The 25,526-nt window shown below is 44.8% G+C and overlaps 1 protein-coding gene across 1 annotated transcript in view; it reads left to right on the forward strand.

The window, feature by feature from the left end:
• LOC144825601 (coiled-coil domain-containing protein 159-like) overlaps positions 1-25,526 on the forward strand; it is a 209,675-nt gene that overhangs the window by 54,759 nt on the left and 129,390 nt on the right. Inside the window, exon 2 of the mRNA XM_078684169.1 lies at positions 13,475-13,567. Within this exon, the coding sequence (XP_078540295.1) occupies positions 13,508-13,567 (60 nt within the window). The 5' untranslated portion in view covers positions 13,475-13,507. The remainder of the gene's footprint in view (positions 1-13,474; positions 13,568-25,526) is intronic.

Below are 25,526 nucleotides of genomic sequence, written 5' to 3' on the forward strand. Positions count from 1 at the left end.
CGCGGTGGTGACGAGGACGGAGCAGCCAGACTTGCCGAAGCCCAGAGCAGAGCAGACCCCGCTGGCGCAGCCCCGCCTTCCTGACGCGCTGAGAACGAGAAGCCGTTTTTCTCCTGCCGAGAAATCCAGCACCGGCGCTTCCGGGTAGCCCTCGCAGGCAGCCTGGAATATCGAGACCAGAGACGAGAGATACCATCCCTCATCCATCCTAGATTCCAGGTACAGAACTGAATAACCCCTCGCAGAGAATTCTTTAGTCAGTCACTTGGCAAAAACAAACTTAACTTAAACTGTAACTTTCTATCCCCGCCCACGTATTAGGCTTAGGTCAGGTACACGGGGTAGGCGTAGTTAGAAACACCAGTTGAGTACGATTAGTCAAATGTATATGTGTATGTAATATATTTTATTCATTTTAAACCTTCATATGGCTTAGAAACCATATCAATGTTTTTACAGTATTATTTTATACTTCTGCTTTTAATGTATGCACTTTACTTAACTATAAGTATTGCAATAATATCGATCCATTTCTCTTGTACGAGAAAAGAGACTGATCAATAAATAACATCTTTTATTGAACACGCCCGTCTCTTCCTTTTCTCTACAATCTGATGAGACTAAGAATGCACGTACTGACTGAGTAAAATAAATTGCCTTTTGTTCACACGACTCTCGAGATACACTCTTGATTAGGGGAGAGCAAAGTTGTCATGTTCTATGGTTGTCAGAAACTAAATCCCTTCTTGTCTATCCAGGGAGGTTCAACTCCTCCTTGCCTATTCGAGAAAGTTTCTAGTGAACTCTGAGCTAGCTGGCAAACCCAAAACTTTAAGTCTAATATCGACAGTAGTAGACCTAGTTAACGTCTGGTCTAGGCCTATACTATTGAAGGTATTATTCCAATGCGCAGAGCCTATTGGGATAATAGGAACTACACTACAGTGTTATCGTTAGTCCAGGGGAAGGCATGCCTGTGGCCTCGTTACCTCCTCCAGGGGATCTTGGTGCCTGTCTGCCCTGGTTTAGACCTCCCTTGGATCTCATGAGCTTCAGTGCTAACCTGACAAGTGCTCAACAAGTTCTATCAGGCCGGGGTGTGGGACTTCAGGAATTGCTTCCGGCTGCCTTTACAGCATGTCCACATACCTCTTCAGTGTAATATGGGTGCAAAATCTAGGGCCAAGCTCTAGGCCTTGTGCTCTTCCACCACATAGTCAGCCTGCAGATTGTATCAGTGGTCCATCATTTAAATAGACCTAGGTATATATCTGTCCCTATATATCAATTCAATTCAATTCAATTCAAATAATCTTTATTTCGATCATATAGATCATAAAAGATGTGCAAATTAATTTCCATCATTGGACAATTAAAACATTAAAATGCGCAATACATTTAAAAAAAAATAAAAACAATCCCCAGCACTCAGGATTGCAGTCTGCTTATAAATAACACTTTGCTTAAAAAGAGGGCAATGCGATATCAGGACTAATGTGCAAGACAATTATAGAAAGAAGTTCACACAACTATAGAGGCCTTGATTATTTTTGTGCGAAGCCGCCACATTGCCGTCAAGAATTTTGCCATTACGAACACTGTCGGTGCCGATAGGTCTGTCTTGAGTACTCTGTAGGCCGGAGGGTATGTTCGGAAGCCCAAGTTCTTTAAGTGGGGGACCAACCAGTAACTCCTCATTTTGCTGTAGGCTCTACAGAACAGGACCACATGGAGATCACTTTCCAATTTGTAATTGCAGGCTGGACACACCCCTGAGTCCAAGTAGACGGCCCAGGATTTAGTGAAGGACCTCAAGGGGAGAGATCCATACCTCCATTGCATATAGATCTTCCGTACGAACACAGGTGTCATGCGATCTAGTACATGTTCATGGCTATATGAGTCTTTAACCTTGATAAATGTGTCGGTTAGGGATCCTTCCCGGGTGGAGTTCAAAGATTTCTGGAGCATAACGCTATAGAATAAGTTAGAAAGTGCTTTTCTGGAAAGCCTTGCAGACACAATCTCCGGCTCAGACCATAGCTCTGGAACTCCGAGGGTCGTACACATATCCCTGATGTACTTTATCCAAGGGATTTTGGTGGCGTAGGTTGATCTAAGAAATTCCTGCAGTTCATTTCTATAGTTTTCCAGGTCCTGACTACTCCACAGGCGCCTCCAGTAGGTCAGGGGTTTAAGGCCCAATTCCTCGGTGATTGGTCGTAATGCCAAATCCAATCTTAAGGGGAGAAGCGGAGTTTTCGGGGGAAGTGCAGCTAATTGTCTTATAAAATTATTTTCTGCCACCTGTATGGTATGTAACGGGATGTGTCCCCAAAGCTCACCCCCGTAAGTGATACCCCCCCCGGGCTTGAGCTTTGTAAATATGGATGGCAGGGACCAATGGACGAAGAGGAGATTTTTTAGCGATTCTTGCAATGGCGCCTGCCCTCTGGACTAATTTAGTGGTTGCTTTTGTTTTGTGTGGAAGCCATGTCAGGTTCTGGTTCAGGGTTATACCGAGGTATTCTATTACATGAACCCTTTCCAGGATTGTAGTTCCCAGGCGGGGATTTGGACAGTTTTTCGGTTTGGGGTTGAGAATCATAAATTTTGTTTTTGAGGGGTTTATTTCCAGGCCCCTTTCGTTACAAAATCCCAAAAACCCATTCAGGACCCTCTGAAGCCCCATTGGCGTTTTTGACAGCAGCAGGGTGTCGTCCGCGAACATAATCGCTGGCACCCTGCTGCTGTTCAACTGTGGCGCATCAATATTGGGGATCCTGTTCAAGTACTCTATCACCCCGTTCACAAATAGGCAGAACAGGGTCGGCGCCAATACGCAGCCCTGCCTTACCCCTCTGCGAACGGGGAACCTATCCGTCAGCCTGCCCCCCTTTCCATATCTAACTCGGGCATAGTTGTCGGTGTGCAGTCTGATTAGGATATGGAGAATATCTCCTGGGACACCCAACTCAGCCAGCACCTCCCACAGTTTGGCCCGCGGGACTAAATCGAAGGCGGCACGGAGGTCTACAAAGACAGCATACAGTGTCCCGCCTTCGATAAGTACCGTCTTCCAATAAATAATATTCAGTCTGAGTAATTGGTCGACTGTGGAGACTCCTTTTCTAAATCCCGCCTGTAGAGGGCTTAAAATATTGGCCTCCTCTATCCAGCATTGCAGCCTGTTAAGTATTAATCTGCCAAACAGCTTCTGGGAGACATCAATGAGGCTGATTGGGCGATAGTTGGCTGGGAGCAGGGGCGACCCCTTTTTAAAAATCGGAACCACCTCCGCCCCCAGCCAAGTATCTGGTATTTTCCTTCCCCCCAGCACTGCATTAAAAAGCACTAGGAGGTAGGGTGCCCAGATCCCTGGTTCCTGCTTGTAATATCTGTTATATCACTTGCACTAGCAGTGTCAACCTAATAACTACTACCCCTTACCTGTTCTTGGGGAAAAGGTTTCTAAATACCTAAACTAGACTTCACTCCAAAGTCTTGTATCACCACATAGAATTGTTCAACAATAACATTTATGATTTACGTTCAGCATGCCTTGGCCCTTTCACCTAAACAGGGTCGGCTTTAGCGCTGGTGGTGCCTGGTGCAACAATGTTTGTTGCACCCCCCAATGACCTCCTTCGGTACGGATTCTCTACCACCCTTTAACAGGGCTCCTCAAGTCTCCATAACTACTCTCTCTCTCACTCATTTCTTTTGTTTTTTAGCACCACTGATGCCAGTGTAGGTTGTCAGAGCACTTTACTTTACACACACATTAGCTAGAGACAATGAGTCATATATGTGAATCAGTGTATAGGGAATGGTACATAAGACAGAGGACTACAAGGTGTAGGAGGCACATGTCATCCCTACTGGCAGGCAGTACAGTTTGAGTCCTTGGTCTGGAGAAGTACAAACTCAGAATTTAAAGCATTACACCATGGTTGGGGGTTCTCTTTAGTATTAAGAATTTATTTCTACTCAAATAAATCTTTTGCAACATTAGGATAACGAAAGAACTGGTAAAAAAACATAATGCTCTAATCTATACCTTGCTGTCTGCATGCAGCTCTTTGATGACAGTTACTGGCTCACTATTCAATGTTAGGATTTTAATTTATAAACTGCAAATAACATAAGGTTCTCTGTGACTAAAGCAGTAACCCACTGAATTATTTATATTTACTTTTGTGATCTGCACGGTGCACGTTATTTGCAGCAGGCATATTAACACTCTGCTCTACCGTGTGATGCCTCAAAACTTTCCACTTGACAAAACTTTGACCTGTCTCCAGCAGACCCATTAATCGCCAGAGTTATTGCAACATTTTTATTGTTTCCTGGAAATTGCTAGAGGCAAAGAAGCTGCAGCTGGGACTTTTACATCCACAATATATTTGAAAACACAACGCCCCCCAAAGTCAGCGCCCGGTGCCATGGCACCGTTCGCACCACCCTAGATCCGGCCCAGCACCCACAACATGGCACTCAAGAGGTGTATGGGTACAACACAAAACGGCACACGCACCTTCTCCACAAGTTCCCCCAGACATCTAGTGCATGGAAGGACTCCTCATCCCTGTGCCACCTCACTGCCCTGTTCATTCATTGGATGGCTCAAGCTGAATAGGGAAGGACTTCAGCCTGACAACCAGGATGTGGTAAAAATACAGTGCTACATCCCATGGACTGCTGATGAACATCGAGATGCCCAGTCGCTGACCCTCCCTCCTAGACGAAAACATGGATCCCTGAGGTATGGGCAGTGAGTAGGGCCTGGAGAGGGGCTATGAGATGCACAGCTATAACACTAAGGTCCTCATTACAAGTTCAGAGCTAAATCCCAATCCCTGAGCAAATGCTTGTTTGCGTAGATGCTGCTGTCAGTGTGAAGGAAAATAGGGGATGCTCATTTAATAGAAGCAGTATGTTAGGAAAGTATTAAAATGGAATGAGATATAAGGATGTGTGTCTCAGCTGCCACCAGAAGCAAGCAAAGAAACAGGATGATGGGAGGGCACAAATATTTTTGTGGGGCTGCTGTTGTATTACTTGGTCTACTTATACATGAGATATGTACTATCAGCCCTTGAGTTTTGAGATGTTTATGATTATTTTAGATTGTTTTTATTCTGGGTGCTATTCATAGTCAATGTAGTCAAGAAGGTTTTGAAAGCATAATCCTTGCCTCAGGGAACTGTCATAGAGCTGGACATGCACATATGTTGTAGTTCACTTGCATTTGGTGCAACAAGGAGTGAGAGAGAAGATACATTCTCTGGTGGCCAATGTTTATCTCATTCGTTTCTTCTAAGTAGCATAGGATGTGGCTTCCCAGAGCTCAGTTTGGATGTTTTTTCAATTTCAAATAAGCTTTATTCGATAGCAAGTATCATAAAAGCATTTCACATTCATATAAAAGAGAATAAAATTAACATTTCATGTAGTTAAAACATTTTTTAAAACCTTGCTGTACAAACCACTCTAAAATTAGGCTTAATTTCCTAATCAATGTCCCACCATTGGATTTAAAATTATGAATTTGCTAAAACAAATGTCTCATACAAGGCAATTAATCTTCAATACTATACAGATCCTTCCTATATATAAATTTACTCTCGGATCCCCAAATTAGATGATATTTATTTGGTCATTCTTCCTTATTTGTACTTTTTTGCGAATAAGCCACACACATCCCAGGTACTTGGCATCACCACATACGAACGAGGACCTAGTTGGGTCCGTTTTCAAGATTCGTAGTGCAACAAGGTGGTTTCTAGTGCCCAATAGAATACATATAGGCTTGAGCCATTTGGCCCTTGCCTGTTTGTAAGCTGGGCAAACAAAAAATAAATGGGATGTGGTTTCTTGCTGAGCATCGCAGCAGGGGCAGTTAGCTAAAGTACGGTTTGTTGTATCCCATTTTGCCAGTGTGGTATTTAGCATTAGATATCAAAATCTGAACTGCATGTATAGTGCCCTGTCTCTAGGTGTCCTGATAAGATCTAGATATGGTTCCAAGGATCCAACTGGTTTGTGCTGCAGGAACTCATCAGTTAGTCTGCCAAGCCTTGGGTTGTGTAAGACCTGGTGGTTAGCCCAGTTCCAGTAGATCTTTTTTAACTCGCTTTTGGTCGGAGGGACCTGCTTAGCCCAGGCTTCGGCTAAGCCCAGTTTGGTCAGCATGTCCTTTAAATCCCTAAGCCACTTAACCCTTTTCTTGGTATCCAGGGTGATGAGCTCGGAAAGACCAGTCGCATAGTTATGGAGTTCTGGGGTGCGTCTTAGTCTTACCCAGTGCAAGAGTGGGCGAAGTCTAGCCACCTCGCTAAAAGGGCGTCTGCCCATGTCAGAGAGTAAGGGCTTGAGTGGTGTATTAATGGGGACAGATACCAGATCTCTGAGGAATTTGCTCTCTGACCTTCCGACCTCTTTGGTGTTTTCAAAGCCCCAAAGTTCAGCACCATACATTGCTGAGCTCACAGCTTTGCCTTCATGGACTGCTAGGGCTGGGGCTACCAGTCTAGTTGACGTTGACCGTTGGTCCCTGCCGATGGCACCCACCACCCGCTTATGGTTCAATAACATTTTATTTAAATGGGTCCCCCATTGCATCTTATCGGATAATCTAATACCCAAATAATCAAAAGAATAGACTCTCTCTAAGGGGGAACCATTGAGAGTAAGTTTATTTCTAAAGTGTTTCCCCGAATTGAAAGCCATAAACTTTGTCTTTGTGATGTTTATCGTTAGACCCCTTAGTGTGCAGAACAATTGGAAGCAGGTGAGGAGTTTCTGGAGTCCCATCGGGGTTTTTTGAGATTAAAAGAGTATCGTCGGCAAACAGGAGGGTAGGGATTTTTTTCCCCCGCCAGGGTTGGAGCATCTGCTGGAAGTTGGCTCAGAAAACTAACCACTCCTTTCACATAGAGTGAAAAGAGGGTAGGAGCCATCACACAACCCTGGGGACCCCCTTTTGACCCGGATCTTCTCTGTAGTTTGCCCCTGATCCCCCCATCTGACTCGGGCATAAGTTTCGTCAAGGAGGCGTATTAAGAGATTTAGGATGGAGCACTGACCATAGCTTCTCACGCGGCACTAAATCAAATGCGGTTTTAAGATCAATGAACGCAAGGTAAAGACTTCCCTTGCCAATTACGACTACTTTCCAATAGAGAAGAAGTAATCTAAACACTATTGTGCTGGTAGCTTTCCTAAAGCCTGCTTGGTAGTTGGAAAGAACACCTTCCTCCTCCATCCAATTTTGGATCCTATTTAAGAGGGCTCTCCCAACCACTTTCTGCATGGTGTCTATTAGGCTGATAGGCCTATATTTGGCAGGGTCCTGACGAGCTCCCTTTTTATACATAGGTATGACCTCTGCTCCTTTCCAGGATATGGGAACTTCCGCTCCTTTCAATATGTTGTTAATTAAAAGCAGGATATATTGAGCCCACTTCTGTGGTTCTAGTAAGATCAAATCGCCCAGGATACCATCTGGTCTTGCTGCCTTTGCAGGAATAATACAATGAATTGCGCTCACAATCTCATTCATTTGGAAGAGATTGGTAGCTTCAAGTGTAAATGGGGCCTGAATTCTCTGTGACTGGTCAGTAGATTGGGCCTCGGCTTCCTCCGTGTACAGCTGGGCAAAGTGATCCCACCAGGCCTGGTTACCAATATGATTCGGGATTGGGGTGTTGTCACTCCTATCTCTCGTCTTAATTAGCGCCCAAAATGAGGCGGAGTCCCTCTTGTTACAAGCAACTTTCAGGTCCTCTCAATGTGCCTCTTCCCAATCACGCCTTGCTTGTTTTAGGGATAGATTGTACTCCTTCCTCGCTATTTTGACCATGGTGGGATTTTTCCCCTTTACCGCTGTTACTAGTGCTTCCCTTTTCTCCCTGCAAGACTCCGTGTACCATAAGATAGAGCTTTTTATTTCTCTCCTACTGTGGCCACTGCGTGGTCCTCCAAGGAAGTGGGCACCGATCTGATCAATTGTCTCTTGATGTATTATGGGGATCATCTCCCACCCCTGCACATTAACTGAAGCTGCCTCAAGTTCAGCTGTCTTTGACATTAACATTGAGGAGATGTTCATTAATTTTAAATCCTCACCTGCAACCTTTGACCGTCTTAGGCGCCTACCACAGTTAGAGAGAGTTAGCTCCTTGGTGGAAAGGGGGGGATTCGCAATGGTATTCGTTTTTTTTTTTGAGTGGAGCCCATCGATTCTTTAATTTTAACATTAGAGGATTATGATCACTATCAATAGTTTAGCCCACTTCCATGTCGATGACATCAGCCCAAAAGGCGTAAGTCCACCAAGTTATAATCAATGCGGGAAGGGCATGCAAGTTTATTATAGGTATTTTGCTCCCGAGTGTCTGATAAAGTTCTACCATTTACAGCTCTAAGGCCGTATTCTAGAATTGAAGCATTTACTTGAACTATAATCTCAGACCATCTTTTTACTGGTGGCAAGGCTAGAGGGGGCACTGCCCATTTGCTGTCCTCTTCAGTTGTCCCTAAAAGATCTTCACTGCTTAGTGGCTCGAATGTACAATTAAAGTCGCCGGCCACAATGATTTTAGCAGAGGGGGGGGCACTTATTTATTTGTTCTTCCAGCTGTGTTAAAATGGTCGAGGACTTGCCATTTGCTGTCCCTCTTATATAGACATTAAAGAGCTCCAATAAATCTCCTCTCTTCGGGCCTTTTATTGTTAGCCACATAATATCAGAGCTTTCGATGTCATGTAGGACGACTGACCAGCCCAGGTCTAATCTAATCCACGCTGTTAGTCCTCCTGAAGGCCGGCCCTTTCCCGTAGACACTGCCGGGATATGGAATGTACTGTAGCCGGATTTATACAACGCGGTTACACTCCATGTCTCCTGGAATAAACATATGCCATAGGTTTCTACGAACTTATTCCACAGGGGTACTGACATATTTTTCGTTAACCCGGCTATGTTCCAGGAGAGGATGTTTAAGTGGATTTGGTCATCGGGGGTTGGGCTTGGGATTTCATTATGTGTGGCATTTACTAGTAGAGTAAGGATAGGAGGTGCCAAAGGTTGCCCTTGGTTGGTCAAAACGGGGGTGCTGCGACAAAAAAGATTTACGACTCCTCTCCCCTTCTTTAGGTGGATTCAGATAGAGTCAATCATTTACATCCAGGTTTGACCTAGTACCCTCATTTCCTAAGGCATAATCATTCATCCCACCACTTACAGTTGCTGTAGGACGGAGCCTTAATTGTATACGGGACGAATCAGGGGAGGACGTTCTAAACTCTAGTGCTACAAGATTTTCAGCCAGGCTAGCATCTGCCAGTGTTAGTTCAATGCAATCTAGTGGGGTTTTAGGGATTATACATCTTCTTGCTTTAGTTATGTCCTCACTGATGATGGACGGCACCCTTGTACGTGACGAATCCAATGGATTCATTTATTAATCAGTGATTCGCCATTTTCAGGGCTTCTAGTCTCAGAAAGTTTGGGGACATTAACCATAAAAACTATATTTGTAGGTGTGTTATGGTTCCCAAAATTTCTAAGGCCTGGATTTATTAGAGGGACCGGCAGATTATGGGTTCTATTATGTTTATCCAGTGGGGATTGTTGATTTGCTAAGAGTCTAGATCTATCTGCACTCTCTTGAGTATGAAGGGGTCTATTGAGTGGATACTGTCGTAAGCCTCCTTTCCCCCTGGATGATTCAGACGTACCCCTTGCAGCGTCCACAGGGTTCATAATTGAGCCCCCCTGAGTGCGGGTAGTTTCCTGGGCAGCATGAGCGATCGATCCAACTTGGCTAATGTGTGTTTCTAAGGTTAAGGGTAGAGTTCACTGTTACATGAAGCTCTGTGAACATCCTTTTCTTCTGTTCGATCTCCCCTCTGAGTGTCATTATAACTGCTACTAGGTCCCCAATAGATTGGTTGCATAGGCAACTTTGCGGCTTCTCGGGTGTATCAGGCAGTAATGATGTTATTGTTGAGTCAGAATGTTCACTTATCATAGCAAGGGGGGCATATCTATTAGAGCATTGGACAATAGAGCCCACCTGATTTAACAGCCTATTCTCTTCGTGGGCGATCATGGGATCAAGCTCAGGGGGATTCGCTTCAGGCTGAGGCAGACTCACAGCCCCCTTTTTTTCCCAATTTGATTTATTGAAAATTGATGGGATTACCGCTTTTTTGGGGGGGGGCTACAGGACTCTTAGTTGAAAGTTCTTCGACAGGATTACTAGGCTCATTGACTAAGATGTCTTCGCATTCCTGAATTATGTTGTCTATCCTGTCCATCACACAATTAGCAGCAGCATTTTTTAGAGGTTTCCTCTGCCTCTTTTTCTTTCTTTGCTCTATAGGCAGCCCATTACATACCCCAGCACCCTCCATTGCTTTCCTTTTACCCATTTTTCGATTTGGGTGGACCTTTTGGGTTACTATCTGGGACACAATTTGCTGGTAAAAGAATGTCAAAAAGCGCTGTAGCACAAGCGCAAAGGTAGCAGCTCAAGTCAAATAGAAGTAACAACCAAAGTACTTGAATCAGGCAATGGATCGTAAGTGGTCAGTACCTCGCAGATTGTGCTCCAAGGCCGATGAAAGGGACCAGGCGCTGCCCTGCCTCTTCCTGGCTCAGACAGGCACAGAAGGGCCCGCGGGCGGGGGAAAGCTGCTACGTTATATCCTCTTGATGATCGGGCGGGAGGGGTTGGGACTGCACGTAGTGCCCCGCTGGCTCCTGGGACTTGATGTCCACTGCTGCTTGCCGCTGACCCCGCTGCTACGACCAACGAAGCGGTACAAAAGGGGGTGGTGATGGACGGAGCATCTGAACCAATCAAACACTCAAACCCAGTCAACAGATCTGGGTTTAATCCATCACCGTTCTTTAGCCCACTCTGCCACCCCAGTTCGGACATGGCCATATGCAAATCAGTCTGACCCTGTGCCTCATGGGAACAGTCCAGCCCGAACTGCCAAGCCATGCCTTCCCTGGACCGGAAACAAGCTTCCTAGGACCGGTTTCTGGCACTTCAGCCGTCTTCAGCCAGGCTTGCTTGAATCCAGTGGCAAAGTGAGCAAGGGACTTAAGTCTGAGCATACCCTGCCAACTTATGGCGAACAAAGCGGTACAAAAGGGGGTGGTGATGGACGGAGCATCTCAACCAATCAAACACTCACACCCAGTCAACTGGGGTGGCAGAGTGGGCTAAAGAACAGTGATGGATTAAACCCAGATCTGTTGACTGGGTGTGAGTGTTTGATTGGTTCAGATACTCCGTCCATCACCACCCCCTTTTGTACCGCTACGACCAACGAAGCGTCTCCCACAGAGCGGGAGACGCGATCACTTTTTGTGAGCTTGGTGATCTGGAGGGAGGGGCTGGGACTCCACGTAGTGCCCCCCTGGCTCCTGGGGCTGATGTCCACTGCTGCTTGCTGCTGACCCCGCTGCTACGACCAACGAAGCATCTCCCGCGGAGCGGGAGACGCGAGTAGTTTTTGTGCGCTTGGTGATCGGGAGGGAGGGGCTGGGACTCCACGTAGTGCCCCGCTGGCTCCTGGGGTTTGATGTCCACTGCTGCTTGCCGCTGACCCCGCTGCTACGACCAACGAAGCGTCTCCCGCGGAGCGGGAGACGCGAGCAGTTTTTGTGAGCTTGGTGATCTGGAGGGAGGGGCTGGGACTCCACGTAGGGCCCCCCTGGCTCCTGGGGTTTGATGTCCACTGCTGCTTGCTTTTGACCCCGCTGCTACGACCAACGAAGCATCTCCCGCGGAGCGGGAGACGCGAGCAGTTTTTGTGAGCTTGGTGATCGGGAGGGAGGGGCTGGGACTCCACGTAGTGCCCCGCTGGCTCCTGGGGCTTGATGTCCACTGCTGCTTGCCGCTGACCCCGCTGCTACGACCAACAAAGCGTCTCCCGCGGAGTGGGAGACGCGAGCAGTTTTTGTGAGCTTTGGTGATCGGGAGGGATGGGCTGGGACTCCACCTAGTGCCTCGATGGCTCCTGGAGCTTGATGTCCCCTGCTGCTTGCCGTTGACCCCGCTGCTACGACCAACGAAGCGGAGACGCGAGCAGTTTTTGTGAGCTTGGTGATCGGGAGGGATGGGCTGGGACTCCACCTAGTGCCTCGCTGGCTCCTGGAGCTTGATGTCCACTGCTGCTTGCCGTTGACCCCGCTGTTAAGACCAACAAAGCGTCTCCCGCGGAGCGGGAGACGCGAGCAGTTTTTGTGAGCTTGGTGATCGGGAGGGAGGGGCTGGGACTCCACGTAGTGCCCCGCTGGCTCCTGGGGCTTGATGTCCACTGCTGCTTGCCGCTGACCCCGCTGCTACGACCAACGAAGCGTCTCCTGCGGAGCGGGAGACGCAAGCAGTTTTTGTGCGCTTGGTGATCGGGAGGGAGGGGCTGGGACTCCACGTAGGGCCCCCCTGGCTCCTGGGGCTTGATGTCCACTGCTGCTTGCTTTTGACCCCGCTGCTACGACCAACGAAGCATCTCCCGCTCCGCGGGAGACGCGAGCAGTTTTTGTGAGCTTGGTGATCGGGAGGGATGGGCTGGGACTCCACCTAGTGCCTCGCTGGCTCCTGGAGCTTGATGTCCACTGCTGCTTGCTGTTGACCCCGCTGCTACGACCAACGAAGCGTCTCCCGCGGAGCGGGAGACGCGAGCAGTTTTTGTGAGCTTGGTGATCGGGAGGGAGGGTCTGGGACTCCACGTAGTGCCCCGCTTGCTCCTGGGGCTTGATGTCCACTGCTGCTTGACGCTGACCCCGCTGCTACGACCAACGAAGCGTCAACGAAGTGTTGTTTCATTTCTAGTGGTTGCTCGAGAGAAGACTTGGTTGCACGTTTTTACTTAAAAAATGTTGGAGCTTTAGTGCCCCCTCTCCCTTGCCTCTTGAATTTCTGTTTTCCTATAGTATGTATATATCTGTTCTGGGTTGGTTAGAGTGCTGTCAGGTAGGGAGTTTCATGCTGTTCTCAGAATTCATCTACTTTCCAGTGGGGGCATATTCATAGGTCTCCTAGTACTGGTGATATGTGTTATATTTCCTTCATATGTGTAACTACTCTGAAGCTGAATTTAAAACTACGTGAGGTTCCTGAACAATGCAGAGTCCAAATCTGTGTGATAGCTTACTATTACTGCTAGCCGGGTGGGCTATGGTTCAGAGTCTTAACAGTGGAAAATGGCACAAAAGATAAAGGAAAAACTCTAGCTTTGGGACCTCCATACATACATTTCGTAGAGCGAAAATGTTCTGGTATTTACTATTGACCACTGAAATATAGACAATGGAAAACATTTTCATAGGATACCCACTTTTAATGTATACATTGTATCACATACCTGATTCTTAAAATCCAAACGTCCATTGGTAGCGCCGTCCCTTCTGAAGATACTGACTTCTCTTACATTTTGGTTCCTTCTGCAGGACACATCAACACGCAGGTTCCTAAAGCGAGAGATGACATGTAACAACTCCTCACAATCATTTGGCTCCAAGAGCAGATTTGGCGTGGAAAAGGTAATCTCATGAGACCACGGACTCCCACTGCGTTTTCGTCTTCTGTGTCCATGGGAGTGTTGAAACCGGCTTTCAGACTCCCACATGTGTGGAGCTACTTCTGGAGCTGAATAAGGGAGGGGGACTGGTAGATCTGCACTAGTATTACATTCCAGTTCCTTGGTGCACAATAGAAGGTCTCATTGCTTGTCTCCTCTTTCCTGCTTTTCCTGATTTCCAATGAATCATTGATATAGCTGAACTTGTGGTGTGTGCTCTACCTGAGATCTTACTCTTGGATGTTTGCTACATTTCGCTTCAGTCTGTTCCAAAATACTATACTGCCAGTTAGGGTTTGCAGCGCTGATGCATCAGACATGTGTCATGTAACGACCCTTAGGTGTGCTTTGTGTCAAGTCATACTGATTGTAGTCATGTGGCCTGCACATGGATGCAAAAAACCTAAAATAGTGGACTTCTGCATATTAGATAGAATCCCCTCATAGGGTGGGGATACATTTTGTCTCCATTATTGATTAGGTTCCTACCCCTTGGCTGCTAAAGCTTCTCCCCTCAGAATACTACGCCCTTTTTTACTCTTTGGGGTACTTATGGCTTCATAACTTTTTTTAACATAAGGTATCCATGCCAAAATTGCATCCTTAGGGGGTGGGTGTGCTTCACCCAGGCATTGCAGCTTACCCCCAATCCAGATTTTTTTATTTATTTATGATTTGTAGAGCGCATGGCTGCCCGAAGTCTTCCCCGCGCTGGTGAATGCTGTAGTAAGAGCGGAGCCCAATAGTGAATTAGGGGAACCGCCAGGTCTTGAGTTCTTCCCTAAAGGCGAGCTCATTTTGCAATGATCTCAGGTCAAGTGGGAGCTCATTCCACAGCTTGGTACCAGATGTGCAAAAGATCTTCGTCCCCATCTCGACCATCTCGATCTTTTGATTCTGGTAGTGCAGAGAAGGTGTAGATGAGAGGACCTTAATAGTCTGGACGGGGCGTGGGCGGATATCAGATTCCTCAGTTTTACTGGGCCTTCATTATTTATGGCCCTGTGTGTAATGCATAGGGATTTGAACTTGATTCTTGCCACGATCAGCAGCCATTGAAGCTGATTGAGGGATTCTATTACGGAGATTTAGATAGGGATAGAGTTGCCATAGTCCCGGCATGAGACTGTAAGGGAATGAATGACATTTTTTCTTAACTGCTCTGGGTTGAGTGCCAGTATCTTTTTGATTATTCTTAAAAGCCCGAAGCAGATTCCAGACAGCTTATTTGCTGGGGAGTCCATTGCAAGAGTATTATCCATCCAGATACCTAGATTTATTATTACGGGTGTGGGGTCAGCAGGATTACCCATACAGGTAGGCCAACTATTCAGTGGTCTGGGAATGTCCAGGTTACCTAATATCATTAGTTCTGTCTTCTCTCCATTTAGCTTTAAGCAACAGTTCGACATCCAATAGGATACTCTGTTAAGGCAAGGGACCAATTGTTGGTTTCCTTGGTTGGGACCACCAGACAGAGAGACAATCAGCTGGGTGTCATCTACAACCGAGATGCCACAATGGCACACTCCTGCACAATGGTGGTAAGCTGTTGCACATAAATATTAAATATATGTTGAATGGGCACTACAGTTTTTCTGACCATCTCGGGCAGATTGTTGGGGACATTTAGGAGTGGGTGCTATACCCGATATCTGGTCAAAAACTGTTGGGGTTATTGGAGGTTGGGCGCTTGGCCCAGTGTCTGGGTAGGCCGCTCCTACAGCTTTTGGCAACTAAGAAAGACTCTCTTGTGTCTAATAGGCTTTCTGCCCCCACAAGGTTTAGATTGGAGGTGAAGGCCTGGGGGCAGAAAGGCCTTCATGGCATTGAGGAGGGGATGGGAGGGCACTAGCCCATTTTCAGTGGGCGACTCCTCATCAAAAATACCTCCCCGGTGTCTAATGATAGATCCCTCCTTGGAGATAGCCTTCCTACAGCGCTCTGCAAGCAGGGATCCACTAGGGAGGGATATCATTTGGCTGGGGAGCTTCCCCACTTTTTCAACGCTATCCCCATGCAAATCAGTGCACGGGGGCGAAGATATTCCCTGATAACGTAAAAGTGAACCAAGCTGACATTAGTTCACCATGTATATAACAAAAAAACAGGGGGTCTGCCAGCTTGATTATGTGGCTGTGCTGTCAAAACCGAGTCGCCAAGATCTCGGGGTGTATGCATCACATGAAGACAGCGTATTAATATATAACGTGAATACTTAACGTGTGGGAAAAGCCAACTCAGCATATTCATAATATATGGCTGACAAATCCAAAGCAATTAGCAAAGGGTTTCCAACAAATTGACTCAATGATCAGTCCTATCATTTGGCCAAACCCAGATGTGTAGCAGGCTGGTCCCCTGATCATTGGGACTTCAAGCACCGCTCCATGTATTGCTGGTTGAGGATTTGGTCCACCAACATAAACGAATCGTCAGTGATGGCTGATCTTTGATGGTTAGGTGAAAAAACAGTGCAACAGAAAATATGGTGACTTTAAAATAGGATGGGGTGTCCTCCTATTAGTAACTTTATTCTATGGACGAACCACACCTCCTAATTAAAAACCTAGAACAGTGCAATAGAGACAGTCGGCAAATATCTGTCTATTAACGGCCCAACATGTTTCTGCCTATCGGGTATCGAATCCCATTGCATTCATCAGGGCCTCTGTTCTTTCAAAAGTTGCACTAGTGGTAGTGAGACAAAGAAAACACCACCACCACCAAGGTGAGAAAAGTAAAAAATAGGAAGGGTTGGATACGGTACAACCTGTAACAACCACAGACATTAGCCCTCCATGTCAATTAGGAATTAGGAATTTCTATGGAGGAAAATGTATAATCGTTAGTTAACAACTTGCTGTGTCAGTAACCCACACATTTTGTTTCACCAAAATAAATTAAAGAAATAATGATGTGTTCATGCTCACCCTTCATGGTAGGGAGAAGGACCTCACCTCACCTGGACCTTGCTCAGGTTCTACGAGGCCCCGCGCTACATAAATACAAGAGGTAAAACAGAAATGGAGCCCCCTAAAGTATCTTTACGAAACCTATTAAAATGCCCAACATAATTACTGTATACCAAATCTCCTTGTATCTAGAGACCAACATATGAGGAGACTCCAGCATGCAAACACTGTGCGACCAGCCTTAAAGACTCCCAAGAATATCATCTAACACAAAATTGTATTCATACAGATTAATTACATGTTACTAATGAGACTAGTAGAAAGCTAAAGACTCTATTATCTCTTGTGGCTATATATACCATACTATGATTGCTGTAACTGTTGTAGACTCACCTATCCGTACTACGAATGCCTACCTATTTGCAGGACACTAAAGACGTGCTACGTGTCTTGCCTGAAATAGACTTTGATACCGAAAGAGACCTGTTGGTCTCTTTCGATGTAGAATCTTTGTATACATCTATCCCTCAGGATGAGACTCTTGAAGTTGTAACATCCATCCTGAGGGATAATATCTGTGAGACAATTACACCAGTACCGTTCATAATGGCTTTAGCCACCTTGGCCATGAAAATTAACTATTTTAAATACGAGGACAACGTTTTTCTCCAGATATCAGGTACCAGCATGGGCAGCGTATTTGCACCAAGCTTGGCGAATTTATATGTACATCAGTTCGAGCAACAACACGTATTGACTCCCACAAATCCCTTCCACACCTCGATTAGGTGGTGGAAGTGTTATATCGACGATATTTTGGTGGTGTGGAGGGGCTCTTTTGACTTGGTCAGAGATTTCCATCTGTGGTTGAATAGTAGAAACCAGTACCTTAAATTCACAATGGAGGCACACAAAGAAAGGATTGCTTTCTTGGATTTGTCGATCTATGCTACACCTGCAGGCCTGCAGAGTGAGCTCTATAGGAAACCCATGGCGCGGAACTCTCTGCTCCTTTACGAGAGCTATCATCCCAAGTCCCTTCGTCAAAACTTACCCTATGGGCAGTTCTTGCGAGTTCGCAGGAACTGCTCCAGTAGGGAGGACTTTGATGTACATGCACGTAACCTTTGTACACAACTGAAGGAGAGACACTATCCAAGCTCGTTGATCAAGAGGTCAAGGAAAAAGGCAATGAATAACAACAGAGAAGCCCTCCTTGAACCCCCCATTCCTAAACCACCGCTTGAAAGACTCACATTCGTGAGCACTTTTAACACTAGGAGCAACAGTATTCAGAAAATTGTGAGAAGACATTGGCGCCTTCTTAAATCATAGCAAGGACAAGATAGCGCAGCCCCTATTTGCGTTCAAACGGGCCAGTAACATTCGGGACCGGCTTGTACATACACGCCCCAAAGAAACCAATAAGAAAATTGGTGAAACCCTATGGAATCTCCCCCCCCTGCAGTGGGTCATCACCCCTGTGGCATTTGCTCGGTTTGCCCCCAGACAAAACATACTAGCGAGTTAGACATAGGTACAAATAGACATTGGGTGCAGCGCAATTTCAGCAATTGCAACAGCAATAATTTGATTTATATGCTGAAATGTATTTGCTCCATTCGATATGTTGGAATGACAATAAGGAAAGTCCGCATAAGAATGTTAGAACATAAGAGCTCGTTTCGATGTAAGAAGTCCCACACAAAACTCACAAGACATTTCTTGGAGAAAGAACATAATGAAACAGACTTCCAATGGACTGTCATCGAGAAGCCTTATATACCTGGACATATAAGTGATGTGTTGAATTACCTTTTCTTAAAGGAACAAAAATGGATTTATAAGCTCCATGGATTAAACGACGATATTCCGTGGACCCTGTTATAGGTATCCACCTTCGGGTACAGCGCACTTCAGCATGATGTCCCCCGCTTTACATGAACCAAGATCTATATTCGTATATGAACTGAGATATATATTCTTATATTGAGTATAGATGTTACACTTCAACAAATCAACCATATATGCGGGTTGGCATATGTTTCACTTAATCGTAGGGCAGCTTTGACATGCACTACCACTATGAACAAACACTTCACAGCTATGACCCTTTATATTAAAATACGTGGATATGTATGTCGAGTGGAGGAGATTCTGCACTAATGTATTAATGTATTAATAATATGTGTTCCTTCTCCATTTACTGGGAGCCCATGTTATTTTCAATATACTGTGAGCAGAAATTAATATTGCAGACACAATGATTCCATGCAGCAATACCTTTTGTCTGCAAAGCATGGAATATCGATCATATAATAATTCTAGAAAAAGTGATCTATCCCTTGAAATAAAGATAGGGTGAGTTGTGCTGTTGACATCGCATAAAAAACTACCTTAATGGGCGATATGACATCAGCATGTAGTTCGGATCGGCTAAGATCTCGCGAGACGTGTATTACAATATACAGCGTCCTGCACTTTAGAACAGAGTGCCTTACGCTGGTGATCTTGTGCTTCTGCTGAGCGCAGTGCCGAGTGTTCTACTGCTATGCCTCAGATAAGAACACTGGGACAATTATGAATACTGAGTAGGCTTTGGAACATAATCCCAAACGTGCCCTCCATAACCTACGGTGTCTGAAACCTAACGGACTACTAAGATGGAGGATATGACCTCACTAAGTAGTCTGAATAGCCTGTAGCGCAAGATCTCGCGATATTTCGATTGCAAAGTCCAGGGCTATCGAACGTACTACAAAGATGGAGTATATGACCTCATCCAGTAGTTTTTAGCGCTTGGTCCCGCGCGATTTCGAGTGTAAAGTAGTGCGCTTTAATATTCACAAAGAACAGGGTGACTAACAATGCTTCTGGTTTCTAAGCCAATAAAGAAGCAGGGATAAGCCATGGGTAATAATGAAATCTCGCAGGGGTGTTGAGATAATACCTTCTGCATAAAACACTGAGGCGGAGGGTTACCATACTAACAATCCCTGGAGACACTATTAAAGAAGAGACCATCTACAAGTCGGTGCCTCCCCCAAGACTCAGATGGGAGCTTGAGGTACCGACGGATGGGTGAGTCTACAACAGTTACAGCAATCATAGTATGGTATATATAGCCACAAGAGATAATAGAGTCTTTAGCTTTCTACTAGTCTCATTAGTAACATGTAATTAATCTGTATGAATACAATTTTGTGTTAGATGATATTCTTGGGAGTCTTTGAGTCTGGTCGCACAGTGCTTGCATGCTGGAGTCTCCTCATATGTTGGTCTCTAGATACAAGGAGATTTGGTATACAGTAATTATGTTGGGCATTTTAATAGGTTTCGTAAAGATACTTTAGGGTGCTCTATTTCTGTTTTACCTCTTGTATTTATGTAGCGCGGGGCCTCGTAGAACCTGAGCAAGGTCCAGGTGAGGTGAGGTCCTTCTCCCTACCATGAAGGGTGAGCATGAACACATCATTATTTCTTTAATTTATTTTGGTGAAACAAAATGTGTGGGTTACTGACACAGCAAGTTGTTAACTAACGATTATATATTTTCCTCCATAGAAATTTGTAATTCCTAATTGACATGGAGGGCTAATGTCTGTGGTTGTTACAGGTTGTACCGTATCCAACCCTTCCTATTTTTTACTTTTCTCACCTTGGTGGTGGTGGTGTTTTCTTTGTCTCACTACCACTAGTGCAACTTTTGAAAGAACAGAGGCCCTGATGAATGCCATGGGATTCGATACCCGATAGGCAGAAACATGTTGGCCCGTTACTCAGGGCTTTAAGTGGGCCGGGTCTCAAGGGGTCTGAGCACCGGCAGTTTTTTTCAGGGGGGCTTGAAACGGGTCTCTATCGGGCTCTCTTTTGAGCCCTGGCACAGGCGGGCCGTTTTTTTTCACGGACTGCAGTGTCTGGAAAAAAGTGCCAGGGTGCCAGAGCCAGAGACCCGTTTAGAGAAAGCAAGCACATGGATGTGCGCTGCTCACACTGCTCACTTCTCAGTAGTGAGTAAGTAATGGCATGACGTCATGCCAGGTGAGTGTTATATGGGAAGGAACATCCTTTAAAGAGAGTCATTTTCTCTCTTGATTTCTCTTCTCTTTTTTTTAACGGCAGGAGCAGCAACATCTCGTAGTATCATCAGGGCTTTAAGTAGAATCTTTTTCAATATTATATGTAACAAGTCATAGTTGCTACTTATTTATCTTATGCAACTAATAACCATTGACAAAGCCAATAGTCCTGACTTGTTGTAGGTATGATGTTACTTGTTGTATCTTATATCTGTATGCAATGACAGAAACATCAAAATACATGTTGGGCGGCACGCTATGCTAAGCACAGATTTTGAACATAAGTGTTTTAAAGCCACGCCCCTAATTACACTGGCCACGCCCCTTTGAGAGACCCCCCAGTTTTTTCATCCCACTTAAAGCCCTGCCGTTACTAGACAGATATGTGCTGACCGTCTCTATTGCACTGTTCTAGGTTTTTAATTAGGAGGTGTGGTTCGTCCGTAGAATAAAGTTACTAATAGGAGGACACCCCATCCTATTTTAAAGTCACCATATTTTCTGTTGCACTGTTTTTTCACCTAACCATCAAAGATCAGCCGTCACTGACGATTCGTTTATGTTGGTGGACCAAATCCTCAACCAGCAATACATGGAGCGGTGCTTGAAGTCCCAATAATCAGGGGACCAGCCTGCTATACATCTGGGTTTGGCCAAATGATAGGACTGATCATTGAGGCAAATTTGATGGAAACCCTTTGCTAATTGCTTTGGATTTGTCAGCCATATATGAATGATCTATGCTGTGTTGGCTTTTCCCACACGTTAAGTATTCACGTTATATATTAATACGCTGTCTTCATGTGATGCATACACCCCAAGATCTTGGCGACTCGGTTTTGACAGCACAGCCACATAATCAAGCTGGCAGACCCCCTGTTTTTTTGTTATATATATAGCAGTAGCTGGGGATAATAATCAGGTACGGGTCTTTAAACTACATATCCCTTAGACCCCCTCTGAACTGTTTTGTTGTTGATTAGTTCACCATGTGCATTGATCATCCTTAAAAAAAAAACACATTGGGCTGCTAGGGAAGTTCGTCTTCAGCAACCCGACCTCAAAATAACAAAAAAAAAAATCCCTCTGGTATATGTACGAGAGGGATTTTCTGCCTCTAGTGCTAGGACAAGCTGGTCACATCCTTAACGCCTGAGAGAAGGTGCTATGGGCGTGTCCACCACATCTATAGCACCCAACAGGTTAATAACAGCTTTTCTGTGGAACCACCTGTTTTTGGGATGCGCATTTTGTTAGATTCACGTAGCCCCCAAAAGTGGTTATTACCACTATGGAGAAAAGGATTATGCAAAGTAATCCATACACCTTTCCCTGGCTTCTGCTTACAGGCGTTGTACAGATATACAGGTGTGTTTTGAGTCAGGAAAAACTCTTAATCACATTTTGTAGTAACTGATGTTTATAAGGTGCTAATTAAATAACAACCTGATGAATTATGATTATCACCATATGTCGATAACTCGGTGATCATGAATGTTCTCAAAGTGAAGAACAGATAAACCACCAAACATTGATCATCTCTTATCTTGAATTGATTGGTCTAGAACTCCATATATGCCTTGCAGCATCTAATTATTATGTGGTGTTGTATTATCTACTTCATACTTCCTGTGAACTGGAGGGTCACCAGTTAAATGCTACAGCAAGGAGAGCCCCCCCAGTGCCTTATTTCTCGCTCCTCCTTTCTCTGTTTTAGTGAGTGTATAGCAGATGAGTGCTGTCTATTTAGTTCACAAGGATTTTTCACAGATGATCGCTGCTTGGCGTTTGGATTTTTACTGTAATCAAGTCTCACTAACTGAGTCTCATGGACTCCCGTGGATCTTGGACCTGCCATACTTAATGATATACATTGTGTGTGTCGCTCCATGCTTATTCCTTCTCTGATTGTCATTTGCTTTCCTCTTTTCCCATTATGTATGGCTTGATTGCTCTATGTACAGGACTCTAATACCCGGACGGGTGATGTTCGTGCTACATACAACTCTGCAAATAAATAAATACATTCAAGGTAAATGCAGTTTAATTGGACTGAGCGTGTGTAGGAAGCTGTGTATACTATATATTCACAAAGGAGCAGAGGGAAAGAAAAAGGAAAACCAGGTCGCCCTCCACTCATTAAAATATCAAAACACCAAGACCTGGTTTCTAAGGCGCCTTGTATTAAATTCAAAACTTTATTAAACGTGTGCGAAGTACTGTCATTTGCTAAGTTCTATATACTCCTCTTTTTTTAATTTTTTTATTTGTAAGGTAGTCACACCACTTATAGCTGCCTTTCTTTAAAATCAAAATTTTTACAAAAGACAGTCCTCCAAAAGTGTTTTTAAAAAAAATTAAATTAACTTAGTGTGAACCCCACAGTCACAAACTGTGAAAGACAATGTAAAAAAGTGTGAAAAGACAAAATTACCCCTCACGTGCGCACCAACAATGGGATAACTGGTTAGTACTCACCAGTTGTGCCCACGTTTATCATCATTGGTGGTAATTTTGTCAAAAAGAAAAAGAAACGGTGTCCAAACAAAGAAGAGTAGGAATCAGGTGCAGTAAGGTGAAACAGGTCACATCCCACGATGTAACCAAATGTGATTTAAAATTGAAAAAAACACTCACAAAGCAATCCCTTTATTATTTACTGAGTGTTTTTTATCAAATTAAAATGAATAGGTTGCCATTCATGCAAACCTCTTCAATTGCCAACATGTTTCTTTGCCGCAAAAATGTAGGCAAATTCTTCAGGGCCAAAGCACTTCGCCAAAGCACCCGTATTGGGCACACCGTTATGGTAGACTGTCAAATGCAAAAAAGAGACACATAACATACTGCGTCACTCATCCCTCTACCAATTAAAAAGTACGAAAAAGGCTCTATTTCCAGCTTGTTCACATGACAAAATTTACCCTCAGATAGCCATTGTCTTTTGTACCAGCTTTCACTTTTGAAGTCACGTAGAAAACTCCATTTATGAGTCCTCCTTGAGAATTGACCACACAATTGTTATATCAATCTGAAGTGCAGCCAAAAGAAAGTAAAACATATTTAGCAACATGCAAAACGGAAGGAGCACAAATATACAAACTGCACATGTATTTGAAGAGCAATTCACCGTTAAGCTCCATAGCAGGTGCTCGTATATTGCTACCCCTTTCCCATGTACTGCTAATGCACAATAAAGCTATAATTTTTACCACTAAAAAATGGGTTCCTTCGGTTTCTAGCCCATTGCAAACACCAACCGCTATCACAACCAGGCCAGCCCACCCTATACCGCCTTACTTCTCGGGGCCTCATGGAGTGCGTAGTCAGCTCCCATAGCGTCTCGTTGTAAACACACCAGTTTTAAACATCCCCTTGCAATCACGTGGATGCCACTAATAACGTGCATGGGGTCGTTCTCACGAAGCGTCTAGTTGCGTGCGCCATTTTGCATTGGGAAACCCAAATGAATACATTTTTCAAAGAGAAACACCGCAAATGCTCGCGCTGCAACTGCTCGAACTTTTATAATACTTTTCATTTCTCATATTTTAAAAGAATTCCCACATTGACTTGACACGCATGAGAATTTTACAAAAGACCTATTTCTATACCAGCCAAATATAGAATATTTCATCATGTTGTTACACTAGACTACCCTATTGGAGATTACATTTCACTAAATCTGAGAAGAACCCCCTTATTGCTCACATACTGTATCTTCATAAAGCACCACCATAATCTCCAAACAGGACGATAACATGCATACCAGGCCTGCATTACCAAGGCAGCAGTCCATGTATTCATCACATAGTGGCTCATGCAATTAGTCATCTGTATATACTATACCAAAGTAAGGTATAGTGTGCACAGAGCCCAGAGAGTCATCAGAGGGATAGCAGAGGCTAAATTAGATAAGTAGTAACAGGTTTCTTTGTTGTAGTGTGGGCTAGCAGTTTGGCTTATCCAGAGGGTGTGTTAAGCATTTATTGTATTCACTCCATCAAGACTGAACACACACACTCAGAGACGGAATCCAGACCAATTGGGTAAGTATAAATAAGCTATACTTAAGTTTTATTTTTATAGAACCAAGCAGGTCTTGGTACAGGTAGGTAACAAATACTTTCATTCATAGACCATTCCAAAAAGTGCAATTGGAAAAGGATTTGCAATCGTTACAGGTTTGTATTGGTTCAAAAAGCAGTTTAAATTACACAGTAATTACTTTGGATTACTTTCTCGTTACTTCTGTATTACATAAACTTCTCTGGGTGATATGCCTAGATATCACACCCTAGAATTTGTCACTTACAGGTAAGTATGAAAATTACCAGTTTAAAGCATAGTTACTTTCTTCCCATACAAAACAGCCGCTCAACACAACATTTTTGGTAAAAAAACTCGTAACATTAGTTCATATGGGAGGAAAATGGTTATAAGTTTTACAGGTAAGTACTCTACTTACAGGTATGACTTTTAGCAGTTAGGACCCAGGTTCCCTAAGGTCCAGGTAAGCACTCAAATTGTACCACCAGCAGCACTGGATTGGCCGGATGCAGAGTGCAGAGGCCTAATGTTAGCCAATGGGGTAAGGGGGCCTTCAGTCAGGTGCTGCTTACGAGCAACTCAGGTGTGGGAACAAAGCTCCTGGGGTTAAGATCAGCACTGCAGAGGCTAACAATCAGCACAGGAGCTGCACCACCAGAGGCACAGGGGCGGCCGGGTTCAGAGTGCCAAGGCGACGTCGGGAAACCCTGTGGATGTCAATGGAGCTCTTTGGTACGGTAAAGATGCTGCAGGCTCGGGCAGGGGGCATTCCTGGAGGCAACCACTGGCTGGAGAGGTAAGTTGGGTTCTAGGGGGATGTCTGGGCACCATTGGTTGGGCTACCCAAGGCCGTGGGGCGTCGGGTGCAGAGGTGTCT

Source organism: Lissotriton helveticus, chromosome 1_1 (assembly GCF_964261635.1).
Source record: "Lissotriton helveticus chromosome 1_1, aLisHel1.1, whole genome shotgun sequence".
NCBI classification, from domain to species: domain Eukaryota; kingdom Metazoa; phylum Chordata; class Amphibia; order Caudata; family Salamandridae; genus Lissotriton; species Lissotriton helveticus.